Genomic DNA, 17,772 nt, shown 5'->3' with positions numbered 1-17,772 from the left:
TCAAACCCTCTTAGCACTGGTCAACATTAACTTTTTCCCCCTCGAAAAAACTAAGTATCTATACATTATAAAATTAGTCAATATTTCATAGAAACGTATTTTCTCCTTTTGTGAATTGCACAAGCAAAAGCCCCTTTGATCTTTTAGGTTAAATATTCTTAATTTACTCGCCGTTTTCCTCCAGAGTTGACACCGCCCCGCCCCTTTAATTAACAAAATGCTGAAATTTCTTACCACAATGCTCTGCGATCATTCTGTCCTGCAAGTGAGGCCTAGAGCGCAAACATGGCGGAGGATACGCGGGTATAAAACCATGCGTTTGTTCGCCATCTCATAGCAATTAGTGCTGTAACTGAACATTTTTTTTTCTCTTCAGGTTATTTGCCTAAATCTCTGCATTGCCGTACCCTTGTTTTTTGTGGCATATTACATGGTAGCTTCGTTGCTAAGTGGAGCATTCAAGTAAGTGACTGTTTGTAAAGAGCTGTGACTGTTGTAAATTAACACTTTCCCTCACATTTCTCTCGCTTTATTTATCGCTGTTGCCTTTGGACTGGACAACTGGTGTTTCTGTAAGATTTTGAATTAGTCCAGACTCCAAAAAATTACGAAGTACCAGAAATGATTTCTCGTTGGCGTTCAATTAGGGTCCAGTTTTGACTGTTTACGTTCACCTCGGGTGTCGTCGCTATGTGAAGGTCACTTCTTACTTCCTCTTGAAAATAGTTTAAACGATTAATGGGTCAATCGACACATTTGTATGGAAAAAATTTCTCTGTACCACAGAATTAGTGACTTCGATGGCAAGATGCCCTTTGATTTCCAGAACTGTTGCAATATTAAAGATGACAAAGATGTTGGTAAGTGGAGTAGTTTATTTTTTTCCTTTAAATTCCCAATTTTAAATTTTGAATAGCAAACACCGCAACAAGTTATCTTCATTTGTGTAATGGTATGAATATCCTGGGCAGTGCAGTTTCTAGCCTTCATTTTCTGCAGTATTTTGTAGAAAGGTTTGTCAAAATTTTCCCTCTTCAAGTTAAAAATAAATTGTAATCTACCTTGTGTCTTCGTTCTTCAGGCTCCAGTTGTTCAAAGGTTGGATAGGGCTATCCACTGGATAAAACTCTATCTGGTGGATAATGCTATATGTTTTGCAATCACTTATCTGCTGGATAGTGATTTATCCGTTTGATAGCATTATCCACCCTTATACAACTGGGCCCAGGCATTTAAAGCTTACATTTGATCTTTTGTCTTTCCAGCAACTCTGCTCTCTTTGTTACTGACATACACCCTCACTGCATTAATCTTTATCATCTTCTTGAGAAAGAGAATTTGGGATTATGCCATTACAATAGGATTTGTTCATCTTATTTTGTCCTGTGCTGGTAAGAATTGTTTCTATAAAGAGGGTTTAGACACTGATGAGAGTGGTTTCATAGAAAACAAATGCATGCATTTGATTAAGATTGAAAAATAAATTAAAATTTTGCATAAGGCAAAGCTGAGAAGGGCATGAAGAATTTGGATGCAACAGCAAAAAAGAAGTCCTAAACATTTGAAAATCCAAAGGTAGTGCTTTCCATTGGACTTAGATATCATAATGGTTTAAAAAAAACAACAACAACAAAACAGTGACAATGGTAAAGATTTGAATTTTTTTTTTGTCCCAACAGTCAGTAATGAAATTGATACAAGCTTTCAAAGAAAGTGTTGTATGCTAGATATGCATACTAGATATATCAAGCTATTGTGAAGTTCAATTAACTATTCAAATCTCATAACATATCAGGAAGGGAAAGGTCATGGATTATACTTCTAGCCATGAACACACTTAAATGCAATTCAGAATCTCATACAATTCAAGAGGCTTGATTTCTAAAATTTAGGAAATTAAATTGAATATGCGAGTAACATTTGTAAATGTATCGAATGAACCATGATTTAGTTGGACCGTTAGATGTACATTTTCTTTGTTAAGATGATTATTATTGATTTCAGTCATGCAGGCTTTCCCGACAAATTGGGAATGGTGGATTGCCTTTTGTAAGTTTAAAATAATAACTGATGCATTTTATACTTCATAGGCTTTTTCAGTTAACATGGTACAGGGATAGTGACAAAAATAAAGGGAATTGTGGAGTTATTAATGTATTACAAGAAATTATTGATGGGTAGCTGGTTTCTCAAAAGAGGTTGATTGACCACAAGATAAATCTAATGATTGAAAAACTTTTCCTCTTTAAAACTACTGTGTTAACTGCAAGCATGAGTATTCATAGAGAAAGATTTTTTCATCTTGTCATGAGTATGAGGCAAAGAAAACAATATGAGTTCCCATGATGAATCAAACCTCAGACTTTACCACTGGGTCACAGAGGTTAAAGAGGTTCATATGTGACAACTGTTCAGCAGACTATCAGGATCAACAATGTTGAAAGCACCAGTTGTGTAAATAGAATTAAAGATGGTAGAATTCAGCTAATGCTAATTTGCAGTTACTTAAAAGACCAAAAATTATAGAATGGAAAGTAAATGATATTGAGTAACTTATAATTATCACACAGCAAGTTCATACATAATAAGATGTTTAATGTAACCCTTATGTGTATTGCAGTGTCTTCTGTGCTGTTCATGGCTTTATTTGGTGAAGTAGCTGTCAGATGTTTCCTGAAAAAGAAAACACAGTCAGCAAGTATCAGTCCTCAAGAAAATGTGATCACATAATAGTCCTATAAACTGTTAAATGTTTAAAGATAATTTATTGTAGAATTAAATAACATACCTTGACAAGGCAGTGAATATTTTTATAGGAAGTTGAAAAGTGCTACATTTTATAACAATGAAGAAGTAGCTATTTGTATATAGGACCACTTTTAACAAGCTTTTAATGAAAGGAACTATGTTTACTTTATGTCTTAACTTAACTTACAATCAGTAATAACAAGGTGACATGGCTTGGTTGTATTTTAGTTGTCACTGACCTCTATCGTACTACTGCTGAGTGATTTCATTGTTCAGAGAACTGTTGTTTACAGAAAATTTGTTTTGTTACATAAAGATAATAGATTAGGAACAGGGCATTAGGTTGAGATTGAAAATTATTGCAAAGAAGCTTCGTGAACCATTTGTAGGGAAATCTTGTGTCAGAAAATATCAGTACTTCTCACACAAAGAGGTTTGGTTTCAGCCCTTCTTATAAAGGTTGCCTCAAAAGTACCAGTAGCTTCTGTGGTTCATTACACCATATGCCTCTCATGTTTTTTGTTGCAAGAAGTGACTAGTGGTTATGACAATTAGTTTCAAGGTATAAGATAAAGGGATTTGTGTGGTTCCTCTTTGTTATCCTTACTTGTGTTCCTTGCATATTTGATGTACAGAAATTGTCTTAGTAGGATAAGGGTAGTCGAGATCTCTTAGATTTTGTTGATCTGGAAACTTAAACCAGAAATGTTAGCTGACAAAGGTAGCAAGCAATATTAATTGTTTGTTGTTTTCCTTCGTCAACAAAATGTGAGAGGAACAGATTTTAGTTGCATACAGCAACCAGTATGTAGATGCTGAGGTTGTAGGAAAGGTTTTATTGTAATATTTAAGTTCTTTGAAAAAGTATGTTTTGTTTTAAATCCAGGAAAAGGTAAAGATAAGATTAAAACCAGGCAATTCAAGAGAGTACCTTTATTAGGCAAATTGATTATCAGCAAGTGATTTTTATTATCAGTACTAATTATGTACAATAAAATGATCTCAGACATGAATAATTAAATAATAATAATAATAATTAAAATAAAGGTCATAGGAGAAACAAGTTTATTATTAATGGTATTGTCATACTTCTTAAGTAAGTCTAAAAGGACACTGATGAAAAAAGGTTGTTTTGAAAAAAAAAATAAAAATTTTACAAAGTGTAGCTTCCATTGACATTTCATTGTTTGATAAGCAAAAAGTTTATTCCATTCTTTTATTAAAATTTCATCTGTGAGTTGACTTTTTACCAAGTACTTTCACAAAATCATACCATATTTGTTTCACTGAACAGCTTAATCTGAGAAATTACTCTTCACATATAGTTCAGTCAACTAGTTGTGTTTCCAGCCTCCTTCCACTTGCTGGTGGTGTGTAGGTATTAGCCATGCGAGGTGATGTCACAGGCACAGGGGAACCAGCACTTTGTATAGCAGTATCAAAGGGAGCATTCTCCACAACAGGAGTGTGAGATGAATTCTTAATGGTACGAAACGTTGTTCCTGTGTTCATCATGCTGTGGGGAACTTCCTTCATCTTTTGTCGCACTTCCATGCTTCTGCTCTCTAAAGCAAGTGAGTTGTTCTTGACTGCTAGATCCTCATTGATCCTTTCCAAGTTACTGCGCAGGGCCTGAAGTGCATTCTCTGCTTCACGGAGTTTCTCGTTCAGTGATCTGATTGATCCACCAATTTCAGCAACTTCATGGCATAACTGGTACTGAGGTTGATCGCGACACAGCTCAACATTTGGCCTGTAGGTTCTGTTCTCTAGGCGTGTTTGTGCAACCTGGAAATACAAATAAAATCAACTTATTGTCAAAGAATAATTATAATCAATCTAGTGTAAACATTGCACCTACTAGATAACTTATCATACTGAAACCAACTTTAACATTTGAATTTCAACTGGAAATGCAGCCACCAACAGATTGCCATAAGTACTTGGATTTTGAATTTAAAAAAGTGTGACCTTTGACTATGATCATGATTACCAAGGGAAAATGGATGTGATTAAATTGTTAAGAAATGAATTACCAACATTGAGTCATTGGGCTCTAATAGGGCCACATAGATACTGAAAGTGATGAAATTTTAAAGAAAGATTCAGTAACAAAAAAAAAAGAAAGAAATAGGGACTAGTGACCTACCATCATTGGTGCATTCTTGGCATCAATTGCCTCCTTGATTCCTTTGATGTCATTTTCCAGTGTGGAAATTTCTTGTTGGGTCTAAGGAAGAAAAGTAATATTTAACATATTCAGTTTGTTCTACACGTTAAGGCAAGTAGTACAGAAATAGTAAAATTTAATTGACTGTATGGTTGTTTTCAATTAGTCCGTTTCATTTGGAACTACCTGTACACAAAATTAACATACTCATAACACTTAGATCTGTATTTTTTTTTCCAGACATGATGCATTAATTAGTTAATAGTGACTTTAAAAATTACATTTTTCTGTTGCCACTCCAACTCTGACTTGGCCTGATTAGTTTCATGAATCCTCTTGCGAAATGCATATTCAGTGGCCTGTCTCTGAGCCTCAAGATCATTAGCTGTCTGCTGCAAGGTGGCAAAAATTGCCTCTCTGAGGTGCTTTGATGCCTTCATCTCAGCCTCTGCTCGCAGTTTGTTGTAGTTTGAGAAGGAGTCCCAAGTCTCAGGTGTAACACTTCCCTTGACAGTGCGTGTGGGATTCACTTGAAAGCCAATGTTGGCAGAGTTGTTGTTTAGCCTCCAACATTCACCATCCAGCTCCAGGGTGGTGTACTTGTCTGTGATGTCAAGATGCAGTTGATGACGAGCTTCTTGGAGGAGACTATAAAATATGGGGAAAAAATAAAAATTTATCATGAATCATCTATCATCCCCAAAGTATTAAGCTATTTGTGGGCTTTTTCAAATTTACTAGACCTCTGTCTCTCTTTTTCAAGATGTTCTCAAGATAAGGATTTATAATAATAAAACAACTTCAGGCTAAGGAGACTCTAGAGTAACCTTCCCCTCCCTAGCTGAATGATTCTACCTTCAATCTTGAACTTTGTTTCAATTTTGTACCATTGATTCAGGAGTGATACTGGACATTACAAAGACAAGTTGATAGATATATACAAGAAAATAACCATCAAAACTTACCAGAGTTGTTCAAAAGCTTCACTGACTTTCTGTTGAAGAAGAGCTTTTGCTCCCTCAATCACTTCTACCTCCTGAGAAAGAGAAAGAAAGCCAAAAGTTATCCTATCAACAATGAATAATGTTTAGAATTTAAGTATCGAAGTATGTGATGAGAAGTTACATGTAACATCATCAGAATTTTAAATACCATGAGTAAAACTTGGGAACCTATTTTCTATATGTTTCCTCAGTTATCAAAGTTTTTCTGTTTAATAAAAATCTAAAGGATGTGAGACGTTTTAAATTTTGAGAGGTTTTACCAGTATTAGAAGATCATTGAAATTTTTATTGTTTACTTCTAAGTTAACATTCAATGTGATCGAAAAATTAGGAGTTTCAAGTCTTTCGCTAACAATTTGGTTAAAAAATATAATTTGGACATTACCTTATGAAGCTGTGCTTCAACTTCGTCTCGTACAAGATCAATGTTTTGTCTGTTTTCTCTCAACATCAAACATTCTAGGGTGATGTCGAGGGGAACTTTCTTTGCTTCCAGTGCCCGTTCTGTTCGTTCTTTTTCTTGTTGTAATAAAGCAATCTCGGCGTCTGTTTCGGCCAGGCATCTCTCTAAACTCTTCTTCCAGTTATTGATGTCGTGTATTCTCTTTTCAAGTTTTGTGTTGCTGTCGTGTTGAGTCCATCGAGTATGATTGTCGGTCTCGTTTCGCAGAAATCGACTCTCTTGACGAACGCGATGCGAAGCATCTCTCTGGCGCTCAGCATTTGTTCGTATTATTGTGTTTGATGTGTGCCAATCCGACACTGCAAAGCGTGGAGGAATTTTAGGGTCCGTCAAAGCCATTTATCCGGTTTTTACAAAAAAATTTCTGCAAATTGTTTCCGCGGAGAAGAAGAGAAATGAATGAGTTTACACAGTAACCATAGCATTTTTACAGCTGGCGTTTTATGTTTCTATAGCAACTACAACCGAGAGGAGACTGGGTTTAGCTAGACCCAGGTCCTTGGAGGTCTATTCGCAAATATATTCGCCTGGCTATTTTTGTAAAGCGAACTAAATCTCTCACCATGGTTTTGTACTTTCAAAGCAACGGTGAGTGAAACACTGAAAAGATAGAAATTCTTTGCTACTCAAGGCCAAACCTAATTAATTTATTTTTCTTTCCTTAGTTGTCTCACCGCCGTACACCATTTACATGGGCGCAGATAAACACGAAAGTGAGTGTGATCGTGTGCCACAAACACTCTAACATATGATTGAATCTTTTTAATCGGTAAACGTTTAAACTCCCAAGATCTAAGAGAAATTCTCCCTTATAGCTGCTCTACATTTTCTCTCAACTCATTCAAGAAAATTCGAATTCTCTACACTCCTCCAGCAAGGGTTTCTCACGAGATAGCATAGTCCTCTAGAGCTTATGACTATTAATTTTCTCATCACCTGTTTTCTAAATGTTGTTCTGATTTCGTAAGGAGAATTCAAATGTAAAGCATGTCTGGTATTTTAAAAGCTAAGTCCCATCTACGTATAGTATTTTAACTAAGTTGTAATTTAATTTATGGAGTGTGTTTTAATCATTGCACAGACGAGGAGTTGATAAAATGGGGATTTCCAGAGGATGTTTGGTTAGTATAAAAATATCTAGCTAATCTTAAATTGCATATGTACATTTTAAACCATATTAAGGGAGATTGTTGGTCACAGACACAGAAATTCAACCTTTACTTACAATGAGTTTCTTGATGAAAGATGACTGTACTGATTTACATGCATGTATTGCCTTTTTCAGGTTTCATGTTGATAAGTTATCATCAGCCCATGTATATCTTAGATTACAAAAGGTAAAATCAAGGTTGCTTTTGATCTCTTGATTGAGAAAGCTATTTGTCCCTTGTAATTTTTGAAGCTCAATGTATCCTTACAATTAAAAAAATGTAAGGAAAACCTTATATTTTTCTTTTTTGGTTAGGGTGAAACTCTAGATGACATTCCTATGACAGTTTTAACCGACTGTGCACAGCTTGTAAAAGCCAACAGTATTCAAGGTACATATATGACTGTTAATTTGACTGGCCTAACTTATTCATTATGTGGGATGCAATTATCTTTGTCCCCAGGTTGGCATTATTGTGTGGTGTTCTTGTGCAGGACATTTTACTCTTGGACTAGGAATTGGTACTAGTAAACTGTCAGTGCTAGTATTAGAGACTGAATAATGTACATGAAATTCCTTATATACTTTTAGAGTGATCTTAATGCTGCTATAATTTGAAATTGTTGTCAATTTAAGCAAAACTATTTGCCTGATTTTGTATGCCAACCTGGATGATCTTTAGGAAACTTTTATTGATTAAGTGTTAATTTGAACTTGAAAGAGAGTCATTAAGACACTGAAACATTGTCATTTATGGTGGAAATATTTTTTTTGTTGTGTTTTAGCCATTGATCCCTTCTTGAGAAGTGCTTCAATTTCTATCAAATTGTTTTTTTCTGCAGGAAACAAGATGAACAATATTGCTGTTGTGTATACACTCTGGGGTAACTTGAAAAAGACAGCCGACATGGAGGTTGGACAAGTGGGTTTTCACAGTAATAAAGAGGTATTTATAATGCAATAGTAGACCCCAAGTAGCATTTGTATGTTTTATTAAGGATAATTTGGTTTCATCAACTGAGCTGATAATATAAAGTGGCCACTGTAAAGAGTTTCAATGCTGTCTAATCTACACAAGTTTTGTTGTGGTGTAGTAGTTAGCATACCAGATTCCAAATCAAGAAGAATGTATTTGAGTTGTAACCAAGGCCATTTCATTCAACTTTCCCTCACAATGCCTCTTTCCATAAGAGAGTATAAGTTGAATTTTATAACTTTCCAGAATACCTGATGACTCTTCATTTCCAGTACTGTCATTTTAATTATTTTTATCAAATACTACACATGATCTTACACTGTAAATATACTGTAGGTACAATTCTTTAATATCTTACAACACGAACATTAAACCTAACTCTTCTTTCATATTGCTATATCCAGGTGCAGATCATCAAAGTTGAAAAAAGAGTAAATGAAATAGTGAACAGATTGAATAAGACAAAAGAAGAAAAGTTTCCAAACCTACGAGAGGAAAGGGAGGAGAGAGATAGACTGGAAAGAGAAGATGGCAAACAGAAATTAAGAGAACAAGTAAAACATTATTTCATGATCAACTGATATGTTCAGTGCATTGTCATCTTGATGAACACTGCAGTTTTTTTTCAATTCTGTTCATTCTTGAGATACAAGAGGTGTCTCATAATATTTTGTTATCTTCACAAATTAGAGACAGAGGGAAAAAGAAGAAGAGAAAAGAAGAAAAGAAGAAGCTGCATTGAGGTAATTTTTTCCTTTAACCACTATGGCCAAGATTTGAAGCTTCTTACATAATTGACTACAGGTCTGGATGGAGTCATGGACTGCCAGTCATTGTGTTTTGTTGGTGATTAAGACTCCACTCTTTCCAAGCAGGAGTTTAAATAGTTACCATCAAAACTACATGTATCAGGGAGGTGGTAAGTAACCTGTTACAGACTTAGATCTCCTCCTAGACAAGTGACAGTACTACATTGAGTTATGCTTTTGGAAAGAGGGAGTGGGAGACCTTGTGGCTTAATGAAGAGGTGCAGGGTGGGACATTATGTTGTGTTCTTTGACAAAAAACTTAACTTTCACAGTGTTGCTCTCCACCCAGGAGTCTAAATGGGTATCAGCAAATTTTTAGGGATAAAATACTAGGGGTAACCTTCCAATGAAGTGGCATCTCATCTGGGGGAGGGTAGTATGAGAGTAATACTCCTAGTCACTTCATGTAATGAAACCAGGACAAGCATTGGCTGTATGGGCCACTTGGTTTGATTACAGAATTTTTCTGGAAACATGGATAAGCAGCTTCAGCAGGCTCTGAGTTTTTTATATTGATCTCACATGTACCATACATGTTTGTTACTGTTCTATACACTTTTAAACATGATCAAGTCTCTCACAATTGACTGTATATTCATTTGTATACTGCATGTGAAATTTTCAATGGCTGTAAACTTGATATTTTGTAGGAGCTATGACTCTTTAATGGACTCAAGAAAGATGAAATCCAATAAGGTCAGCTGGTAATTTTACATTGTTTGATTTAATACACCTCTTCACAGATTGAGGTAAACTGGAGTACAGATCCGAAGGTCTGAGGTTCAATTCCTCACAGAGACTCAGAATTTTTTCTTTGTCCCATGCTTGTAACAAGACGAAAAAACATCTTTCTTAATTCTTCTCTGAGCTCAAAACTTACCATCTCTACTATTTCTATGGAAATACCATGTTGAACAACACTGCTTTTCACACAGTCACACTTCTATGAAATTTATCAGGTATCAGAAGCTATTATAATTGGGGCTTAAGTGAGGAATCTCCAGTAAAACTATTTTTTAAAAGTCCTTTTCAATTCTTTTATCCTATGGGCAAAGGAATGTGTAAATAAAATAAGTTAGCAATTATTTAACCTGAGGTGGTTTTTAAATACACTGCACAGCATACTTGTATATGTTGGAAAGTCGAAGTTCATTTTTAAGAAAGTGCAACAAGAAAACATGATTGTTTACTATACTTTTTAAGAAAAAAAGTGTTCTTTCACTTAAGTGGTGAGCTCCAATTATGAAGGAAAACCTCACATTTTTTAATTGGAGTGTAATAATCACTGATGAAATTATGTGATGTTAGGATGGACAATCTAATACTAATGTTTCACCTGAGCAGAGGTCACATTCTTTTTCATTTCTTTTCTTATTTCCAGGATGCTGAATCAGATGAAGATGATTTTATGTGAAGAAACTGGAATACTTATTTTGTCAGTATTTTGGACAAGAATATAAAATTCTCCAACAAGATGAATGAACTGCACCTGCTTCTTTATTAAATTTATACCCTGAAAGGAGAGTTTTTAAAGAGCCCTGAGGAATGTTAAGTACAGTGGTACTCTATAATTAATTTGCAAAGAACACAAGGCCAAGTGGCAAAACAGATCACCAAAAGAGTAAACTGAACTCTACAGAAGACCATAAACATTCCATCATGGTTTAAGAGATCTTCACTAGAATTTGTGTCAGTTCGTGCTAAAATGGAAATAAAAGAAATGATATAAATAATTGTTTGGTTAAGAGGAGAAACCAGGACTACAGCAAATCATCTGGTCACACCTGCTACAAATGCTGAAGATGATGGAGTGGATTGGAGGGGGGGGGGGAGTGCAAAGAAATTTAGCATGTGTGGGTAGCTAACTCCTCAATGCTGAGTAATTCATCCGGTGGAAATTCAAAATTTGTTGTTGTTTTTTTTACTTTTTTTTATTATTATCTGATCTCTCTATTTATATCTTTTGTCTGTTTTGGTAATTTGTTTATTGTCTTTGTATGTTTCAGCAGGTTTTTTTTAAGGTAGTGTTATTCTAAACTGACTATTGACCATCAGTAAATACCACATGCTGATTATGGAGGTGATAAGCCAAGTTCCATTTACTTCCAAGCAGCAGAAAAGAAGCAAACAGTAAGGTAGTCCTTAAAAATCTTCTCTGGAAGATCATATTGCACAATTAGCTATTACTTTTGCTTTCAAACATCTGGAAATTAAAAAAAAAATTTGATTGTGGCCCGCTAACTAAAGGTAATCTTTGACAAACCTTGGTATGAACCCTGTGTACAAGTTTTGGAAATTGATATGTGGACAAGCCTTAGTGTGAGGCCTGTGGGCAAGCCTTGGGTGTTCTGTGGACAAGCCTTAGTCTGTGGCCTGTTGACAAGCCTTTGGGTGACCTGTGGACAAGCCTGGTTGAGTTGCTTGTGGGCAAGCGTTGGGGTGGCCTGTGGAGAAGTCCTCATGGACAGCTGGGAATCCTAGATCTTGGATGAGAGTGGCGAGGTGATGGAAAAATTAAAGTGCTCAAGTCATGAACACAAAAGGTAAAATTTCAAAGTTTATTCCAACTGACTGGATGTTTGTAATAAAAAAGAAGTTAACTTAAGAAGGACTTTAAGAGATATCAGTAGGTATAGCACACTTTCTTCTAAATATACAGATGTCAATGAAACTCAATTAATTTTTGTGGGAAATGGGTCAATGAAGACTTTTTTGAGACTGTTAACTTAGACTGTATGTCCTTAATATAGGATTGTTTTACCAAAAAACGGTGAAAAAAAAGAAAATAAGAAAAATTTTTAGGAGCACAAAGTATAGATATCTTATCAATGTGCAATGTGAATGTGATCTGGGTTTGGGTGTATGTTGGGGGAAGGGGAAGGGTAGCTATGTGCAGGCTTGTAACGAGGTATAAAAATCAATAATCCATTGTAGTGGCTAATTTCCATCCAAATCCCAGAGTTTTTTCCAATTTTGTTTCCTGATCTACTCTATTATTATTATTATTATTATTATTATTATTTTGATCATCTTACAGTAGATAGTTATCATCATTATGAAATGTCTTCGTGCCTTTATATCTTTTTTTTTTCGATGGGAAAGTTGCAGCTTAGTGTTCCCTTTGTATTGAAGTAGTGCCGTATAATATCTCTAATTCGAAATTTTGAGGAAAACGAAATGCATTACGGGCAGTTCATGTAAGCAGGTTCCAAATGATTGAAAAATACTCTTCCATGGAAATGTTTTCTAAAAATGAAATTCATCTGAGTTTGATGGAGTATTTGTTCAATTACGTAGCTAGATGTGTTCAACTCTCTGTTGAACTGTACCGAGTTTAAAATCAATCTACAACCAGTCACCCTATATCGTTTCAGAATTTTTAACGAAACTTAACGAAAGCTTTCCGATGGTTTTTGGCCGAACAACTGATTTGAATTACAATTAATTTTGAAACATTAATATTAATATTTGATATCAGTCTTGCTCGTGGAAAGCATTTACGAGCTGTAAGAAATGTCAGCGTCTTTTTCAGCTTCTCTGGGGCCAGGAAACACATTATATAGATCAACATAAATACCTTGGATATGGTCCGTTCTCTCAGGGGATGAGAGTTTTCCCCCAAGGTTGTTGAGGCGAGTGGTTTGAATTTGAGGACGAAGAAGGATGAATGAAGTCATTTTCATTTCGTCACGACTTTTCTTAAGGTGAATATCCTATACATATATACATTTTGAAAATAAATGCAGTGTTCGTTTTTCTCGTTGTTTCTCCAGTAAAATTAATTGTTAGAGTTAATTGTATGAAGGAAGAGCATGTTACGCACAGTCCAGTGTAAGATTAATCTTCAGCAGTAACCGTCAAGATATATTGTTGATATCACTGGGATCCAATGCTACCTCACTGTCAGTTGACAGTGGTATCATAGAAATACACTTTGCCTTGCTTAATTTCCCTGGTATGATGTTCATCAGTCACAATAGAAAGTACCTACCATGATTTAAGTATGATTGTTTTTACGATATAAATTTCCTCGTTTTTCCTCATCAGGACAGCGTCAGCCATAGGATGAGGTTATTACGAAATCAAGGAATTTCAAGGGAAGAAAGGAACACATAAAACTTTCGTAGAGGCGAGTTGCTTTCTCGTTTGTCTGTTTATTTGTTTATTTTTTACGAATCGGCCAACTGCGCGTATGAGTCTGATCTGCTGGTCTGTATTGAACGTATCAACTTGGATTTAAAGAATGTTTACAACAAAACTTGTCAAAGTCAAATGGAAGGAAAACTGCAAACAAGGAAATTATTGTTTTCTTTAGTGTTTTATTTCCGGTGAATCTCTCTTTACGTTCAAGTCTCCTTAAAGAGCGACTCGACACTGTAGGATGTAAATACCAATTCACAATTATTTTACATCGTGAAATAGTTTTAACATTAGTGTTACTGTTAGCGAACCACTCTCAATGATCACGGTTTAAGATCTTTTGCAGTTGTTGATTTATCGTTCTTTTCATCTTCTTACAGACTGATTGATGCACGAATCAAACAAGAAAGGTTGTGATCCAAGTGAAAAACAAAATCTCTTCAGACGGATGAAACAGATGTAGTGCATTTCTATCAAGAATACTGTGAGGGAGAGCAAAGAGTCATTCGCTGTAAATCGACGACTTAAAAGCAAACGTAAGCAAATGTAAATTCGCAATTTTTATAGGACTTAAATTTTTTTTGTCGGCTTATTATTCATGGCATGGGCCATTTAAAAGTTTAAAATTTTCCCGCCAAAAAACTTAGAAATAATACGGCGCCCAAAATACGCATGCGCCAATTTTTTTTTTTTATGTTATAATGGATTATTTTATGTGTTGTTAACAAAAGGCTCTTTTCCTCTTGTTATTAGTAACAAATCAATAAAATAAAGTGATCACTCAGTTTTATTGTCTTTCAATGTTCACTCAATAAACCACAAAAGTTCCATATTTAACAAAGTATTTTATTGGTTTTGAATTCTCTATGATCACAAGTTAATTGATTAAGTAATTTCCAATTAAATCTTTAAAGAGGTGTCAAGAAAAATTTTTCGTGTGTATACTAAGACTTTTGGCGGGAAAATTTGGACCAATTTGCACAGAGTTTCCCCTAGCAACATTTTGGGCAAAAATTTTAGTAAGGCTTCTTCATAAATTTCCCGCCAAAATAAAATTAAACAACATCTCGTGTAAAAAGAACTGAAGTAAACGCCAATTTATTCTCTCTCAGGAAAAAAAAAATTAACCAGCTTGAAAAATTCGACTTCGTTTCTTTAAAATAAATTCTGAGTAGAATATCTCTATCCCTTAACTGATTTTTGAACTTCAATTCTTAGCACGAGATGTGTGGAAGTTGTATACGAAAAAGCGTCATGACCAGCTAGAAAAACAGTGATCAATTTGCTTTTTGTTGCAGATCTTTAAATCCATCAGTTTTCGATCGTAACACAGGTACAGGTTGAAAAAGCACCTAGTTATTTAAGAAAATTGAAGGAAAAAAGAAATTTCGGCTCACAGAGCCTTGAACTTAAATTGACGAAGCGATTTCAAAAATAAAATTGCTTCAACAGTCGGAGCACACTCTTCGAATTTGAATTTAGCAACAAGAACTCATACCATAATTAGGCTGCCGGTTTATAAGACTAAACTGACTAAGCCATTTTAGATAAAACATAACTTCAAGTGTTGGAGCAAACTCTTTAAATTTAATTTTGGCCGTGAAGGCTAAGATATCTTACAGTTAGGCTCCAAGTTTCTTGAACTAAATTCGCGAAGTAACAAAAATAAAATAATATCAACTGTTGTTCTAGCCACAAAAGCTAAGACAAATAACAATTAGGCTCTGTGTTGAATTCGATTAATTCGTGCAACAAACTTTTGTGTTATTGTAATTATGAACCAAGAGTGTATATTATCTCGTAAAAACTGAATTTAAAATAAATTAAAAATTTTTGGCAAGATTTTTTGTTTTGTGTATTCCTGTGTTACGTCGAATTACTGCGCATAAGATCCTCCGTCCACTTAGAATAAGGAATAAATGAGTCGATTATTTTAGAACTAAATGCCTGGTATGAAGAGCAACGCGTGTGCGACTTAATATACAAGGCTAACTGGATTAACTTAAAAGTTCGCATTGAAGAAACAACTGTATATAAAGCAGCAAACCGTCAAGTCGCTCGCTTTTCAACTTGAGGGCACAATAAAACTCACCTTTAATTTGGATATAGTTCGTTGAAATTTTGGTTCTCACTTTGTTGGTAAAATCAACGTGATTTCAGTTCAGTAATATTACCAAAAGAATATAGGTTATTTGTTCGTAAAACCTTTTTGTATGTAATTCGTCATCAATAGCAATATGTGAGAACATTCAACAGGAAAATCTTACATAATCTTACATTTGGTTTGGCAACTATTCAATGAAAATTTTTTTTTTATTTGCATTTTTGATTCTCACGTTTATCGTTAAGATAGACGTGCCTTGCCAAAATTTCAAATTGTAGAGAACAATTCAGAATGGTTTCTTAAATGTTCTTGTTCTTCGGGGAATACCATGGGACAATTATGCTCCTTCACAACAACTAAAGATTTATTGCCAATAGTTTAATAATCTTTTTTAAGCCAAAAGGTTGGTTCAAATGTTTGCATGGACTTTCGTTTAAAGTGTAAAATAGATTTCAACGATTTAGGAAATGATTTTCTACTCTATCGAATAAAAGCTACCCGAAATATGGTAACCTATACTCATTCGTCAATTTTTACTGGTTTCTTTAACGGTAGATTTCGATCTCAGCAGTCTTCAGAAAAGGCTCTTGACCAGGCATTAAAGTTTTAAAAGTAACATTTTCACTAAAACTAACCACAGTTGATTGCACAAAGTAGTAGATACAAGTTCTCAGATGGCACTGCAATGGTTTTTCCTTTTATGTATGGCGAACTGATGTTTCTTTTTTTCAACGAAAATATTAAAATTTCCAGCTTATATCATGTCATGCTGAGGATGAATTTTCAAGCAAATCAGTGTTTTTCTTCATCGTTTTCTCTTGGTAGCTTCCTGTAGTGCAATCGTCTGCACGAGTGTTGAGCCTGTTGTCCAAATTAGTTGATTGGCCTGAGCGGAATTTGTCATCTTTTGGCTAGCAAAAGTGTTTGCTCATTTTTTAAGTGAGAAGGTAAATGGCTAAACTGGCGTTTTGTCATTTTATCGGTTGTGAACTTAGTTTATTCTGTTCAGTCTGCCTGGTTATACCGTTGACTCTTAAGTCGTTTGTAAGTTGCTGGTAGCAGCAGTTTTTTCTTGGTTTGTTAACAAGCTTTTCAAAGTCAGTCACTGAAAATAGTGACATGTAGCCTGAACAATAGTGTGGTTTGAAAGTCGGCATTGTTCAGAAGTGCTATTTTTGAAATAAATAAAACAGTGTACATTTAAATTTTAGATTTCATTTGGTCTTTTTCGGAGGTCTTTTGTTCGAGTGCCACCTCAACTTTTTGCAGCGTCAACTGGGGTGTAATGGTGATAAAAACTGTTATGCAAACCAAGAAGGCCAGTAAAGCTTCGAAATCAAAGATTTCCAGTTTCAGCTTTCTGTCACCAGGTTTAAATCAATTTCTAGTTATTGCTTTGCTTATTTCGATGGAATGAGATCATCTGAGATAAATTGCACTAAATTACAGCTTGTAGTTCAAATGAAATTATGCGATAGCTCAAGGTTTGCATAACAATCCGCATCATGACGAACTATTCCAAAAATGATGGCAAATTGAAAACCATTCACTTACCAGGTAACCAGATTTATCCATTCCAATACTCTTCGTTGAAGAATGAGGTCTTCGTGCAATAATTCTACATGTAAGTGCCACCATTTTGCTACTTTTACTCGATAGTCTCAAACTTCTTATCTTTGCAGTAACCCCCAATAATTCAGTGTCTCCTCTTGACCAGAATCTTTGTTCTTCCATTCTTCTGACAACTTTGCTTTTCCTGAAAATAGAAATGATTGATTTAATCAGGGAATGCTTACTGTCTCAGAACGAACGCGGACAATTTTAGGACCTTCAAATTTAATTTCTCTCTAATTCGTTGCCACAAAAGCACTAATATAGAAGAAAGGGAAAACGCGAAAATATTTCGAAAAGTAATGTTAAATGGGGCAAAGGTCACCAAGTTATTTGTAGAAGAGTCGTGACATATCTCGTGGCCATATTCAACTGCAAAAAAATCCTCTTTGAAATCTTCATTTCATTGTTTCGACGAAAGATAGCTATGAATTTCCCTTCAAATATTTTACAATCATGGGCTCTGGTTTTTATCGAAGTCAACACCCTAATTCAATCAAACTCAGCTTCGAGTTGGTGAGACACTCCGGGACAAAGCAATTGACTCGCATTTGGTCGTTCAACCGAAATCATAAGGTAAGTTTAGCTCTATAAGGA

The 17,772-nt window shown here is 35.0% G+C and overlaps 3 protein-coding genes across 5 annotated transcripts; 2 read left to right on the top strand and 1 right to left on the bottom strand.

Annotated features, from left to right (window-relative positions):
- Positions 1-254: 254 nt before the first annotated feature.
- On the top strand, positions 255-3,851 carry LOC131790633 (putative transmembrane protein 244). Its single transcript, XM_059107865.2, has 6 exons — positions 255-303; positions 377-462; positions 787-860; positions 1,266-1,391; positions 2,005-2,049; positions 2,621-3,851. Exons 1-6 carry the CDS (start codon positions 286-288, stop codon positions 2,728-2,730), a joined length of 459 nt encoding a protein of 152 aa, XP_058963848.1. The 5' UTR covers positions 255-285; the 3' UTR covers positions 2,731-3,851.
- On the bottom strand, positions 3,789-6,785 carry LOC131790632 (tektin-2-like). Its single transcript, XM_059107864.2, has 5 exons — positions 6,308-6,785; positions 5,884-5,954; positions 5,200-5,566; positions 4,898-4,978; positions 3,789-4,536 (listed from the first exon to the last, which is right to left on the bottom strand). The coding sequence occupies exons 1-5, from the start codon at positions 6,722-6,724 to the stop codon at positions 4,075-4,077; spliced, it is 1,398 nt and encodes a 465-aa protein (XP_058963847.2). The 5' UTR covers positions 6,725-6,785; the 3' UTR covers positions 3,789-4,074.
- A 130-nt stretch (positions 6,786-6,915) lies between these two features.
- Positions 6,916-15,328, top strand: LOC131790657 (coiled-coil domain-containing protein 25). Of its 3 annotated transcripts, none has more exons than XM_066162132.1 (13): positions 6,916-6,973; positions 7,051-7,098; positions 7,467-7,506; positions 7,671-7,722; positions 7,851-7,926; positions 8,378-8,481; positions 8,916-9,065; positions 9,202-9,254; positions 9,971-10,016; positions 10,702-13,024; positions 13,368-13,449; positions 13,841-13,996; positions 14,759-15,306. In XM_066162132.1, the coding sequence occupies exons 1-10, from the start codon at positions 6,949-6,951 to the stop codon at positions 10,732-10,734; spliced, it is 627 nt and encodes a 208-aa protein (XP_066018229.1). In that variant the 5' UTR covers positions 6,916-6,948; the 3' UTR covers positions 10,735-13,024; positions 13,368-13,449; positions 13,841-13,996; positions 14,759-15,306. The 3 variants fall into 3 exon arrangements, with proteins under 3 accessions (XP_066018229.1, XP_066018228.1, XP_058963874.2); XM_066162131.1 differs by having other exon boundaries at positions 10,702-11,863; positions 12,853-13,024; positions 13,841-15,298; XM_059107891.2 differs by having other exon boundaries at positions 13,841-15,328.
- The last annotated feature ends 2,444 nt before the right edge of the window (positions 15,329-17,772 follow it).

Source organism: Pocillopora verrucosa, chromosome 2 (genome assembly GCF_036669915.1).
Source record: "Pocillopora verrucosa isolate sample1 chromosome 2, ASM3666991v2, whole genome shotgun sequence".
Lineage (NCBI taxonomy): Eukaryota > Metazoa > Cnidaria > Anthozoa > Scleractinia > Pocilloporidae > Pocillopora > Pocillopora verrucosa.
This window is presented reverse-complemented; position numbering and strand designations above follow the sequence as displayed.

Excerpts from the sequence above, each read along its gene's own strand:
- LOC131790633 (XM_059107865.2), top strand. Across the intron at positions 463-786 it reads TTGCTAAGTGGAGCATTCAA|AATTAGTGACTTCGATGGCA; the intron begins GTAAGTGACTGT and ends TCTGTACCACAG. Across the intron at positions 2,050-2,620 it reads GGAATGGTGGATTGCCTTTT|TGTCTTCTGTGCTGTTCATG; the intron begins GTAAGTTTAAAA and ends TGTGTATTGCAG.
- LOC131790632 (XM_059107864.2), bottom strand. The coding sequence starts at position 6,724 with ATGGCTTTGACGGACCCTAAAATTCCTCCACGCTTTGCAGTGTCGGAT. Across the intron at positions 5,955-6,307 it reads TTGAAGCACAGCTTCATAAG|GAGGTAGAAGTGATTGAGGG; the intron begins GTAATGTCCAAA and ends TCTCTTTCTCAG. Across the intron at positions 4,979-5,199 it reads TGGAGTGGCAACAGAAAAAT|ACCCAACAAGAAATTTCCAC; the intron begins GTAATTTTTAAA and ends TTTCTTCCTTAG.
- LOC131790657 (XM_059107891.2), top strand. The coding sequence starts at position 6,949 with ATGGTTTTGTACTTTCAAAGCAACG. Across the intron at positions 7,927-8,377 it reads AAAAGCCAACAGTATTCAAG|GAAACAAGATGAACAATATT; the intron begins GTACATATATGA and ends TTTTTTCTGCAG. Across the intron at positions 10,017-10,701 it reads GAAAGATGAAATCCAATAAG|GATGCTGAATCAGATGAAGA; the intron begins GTCAGCTGGTAA and ends TCTTATTTCCAG.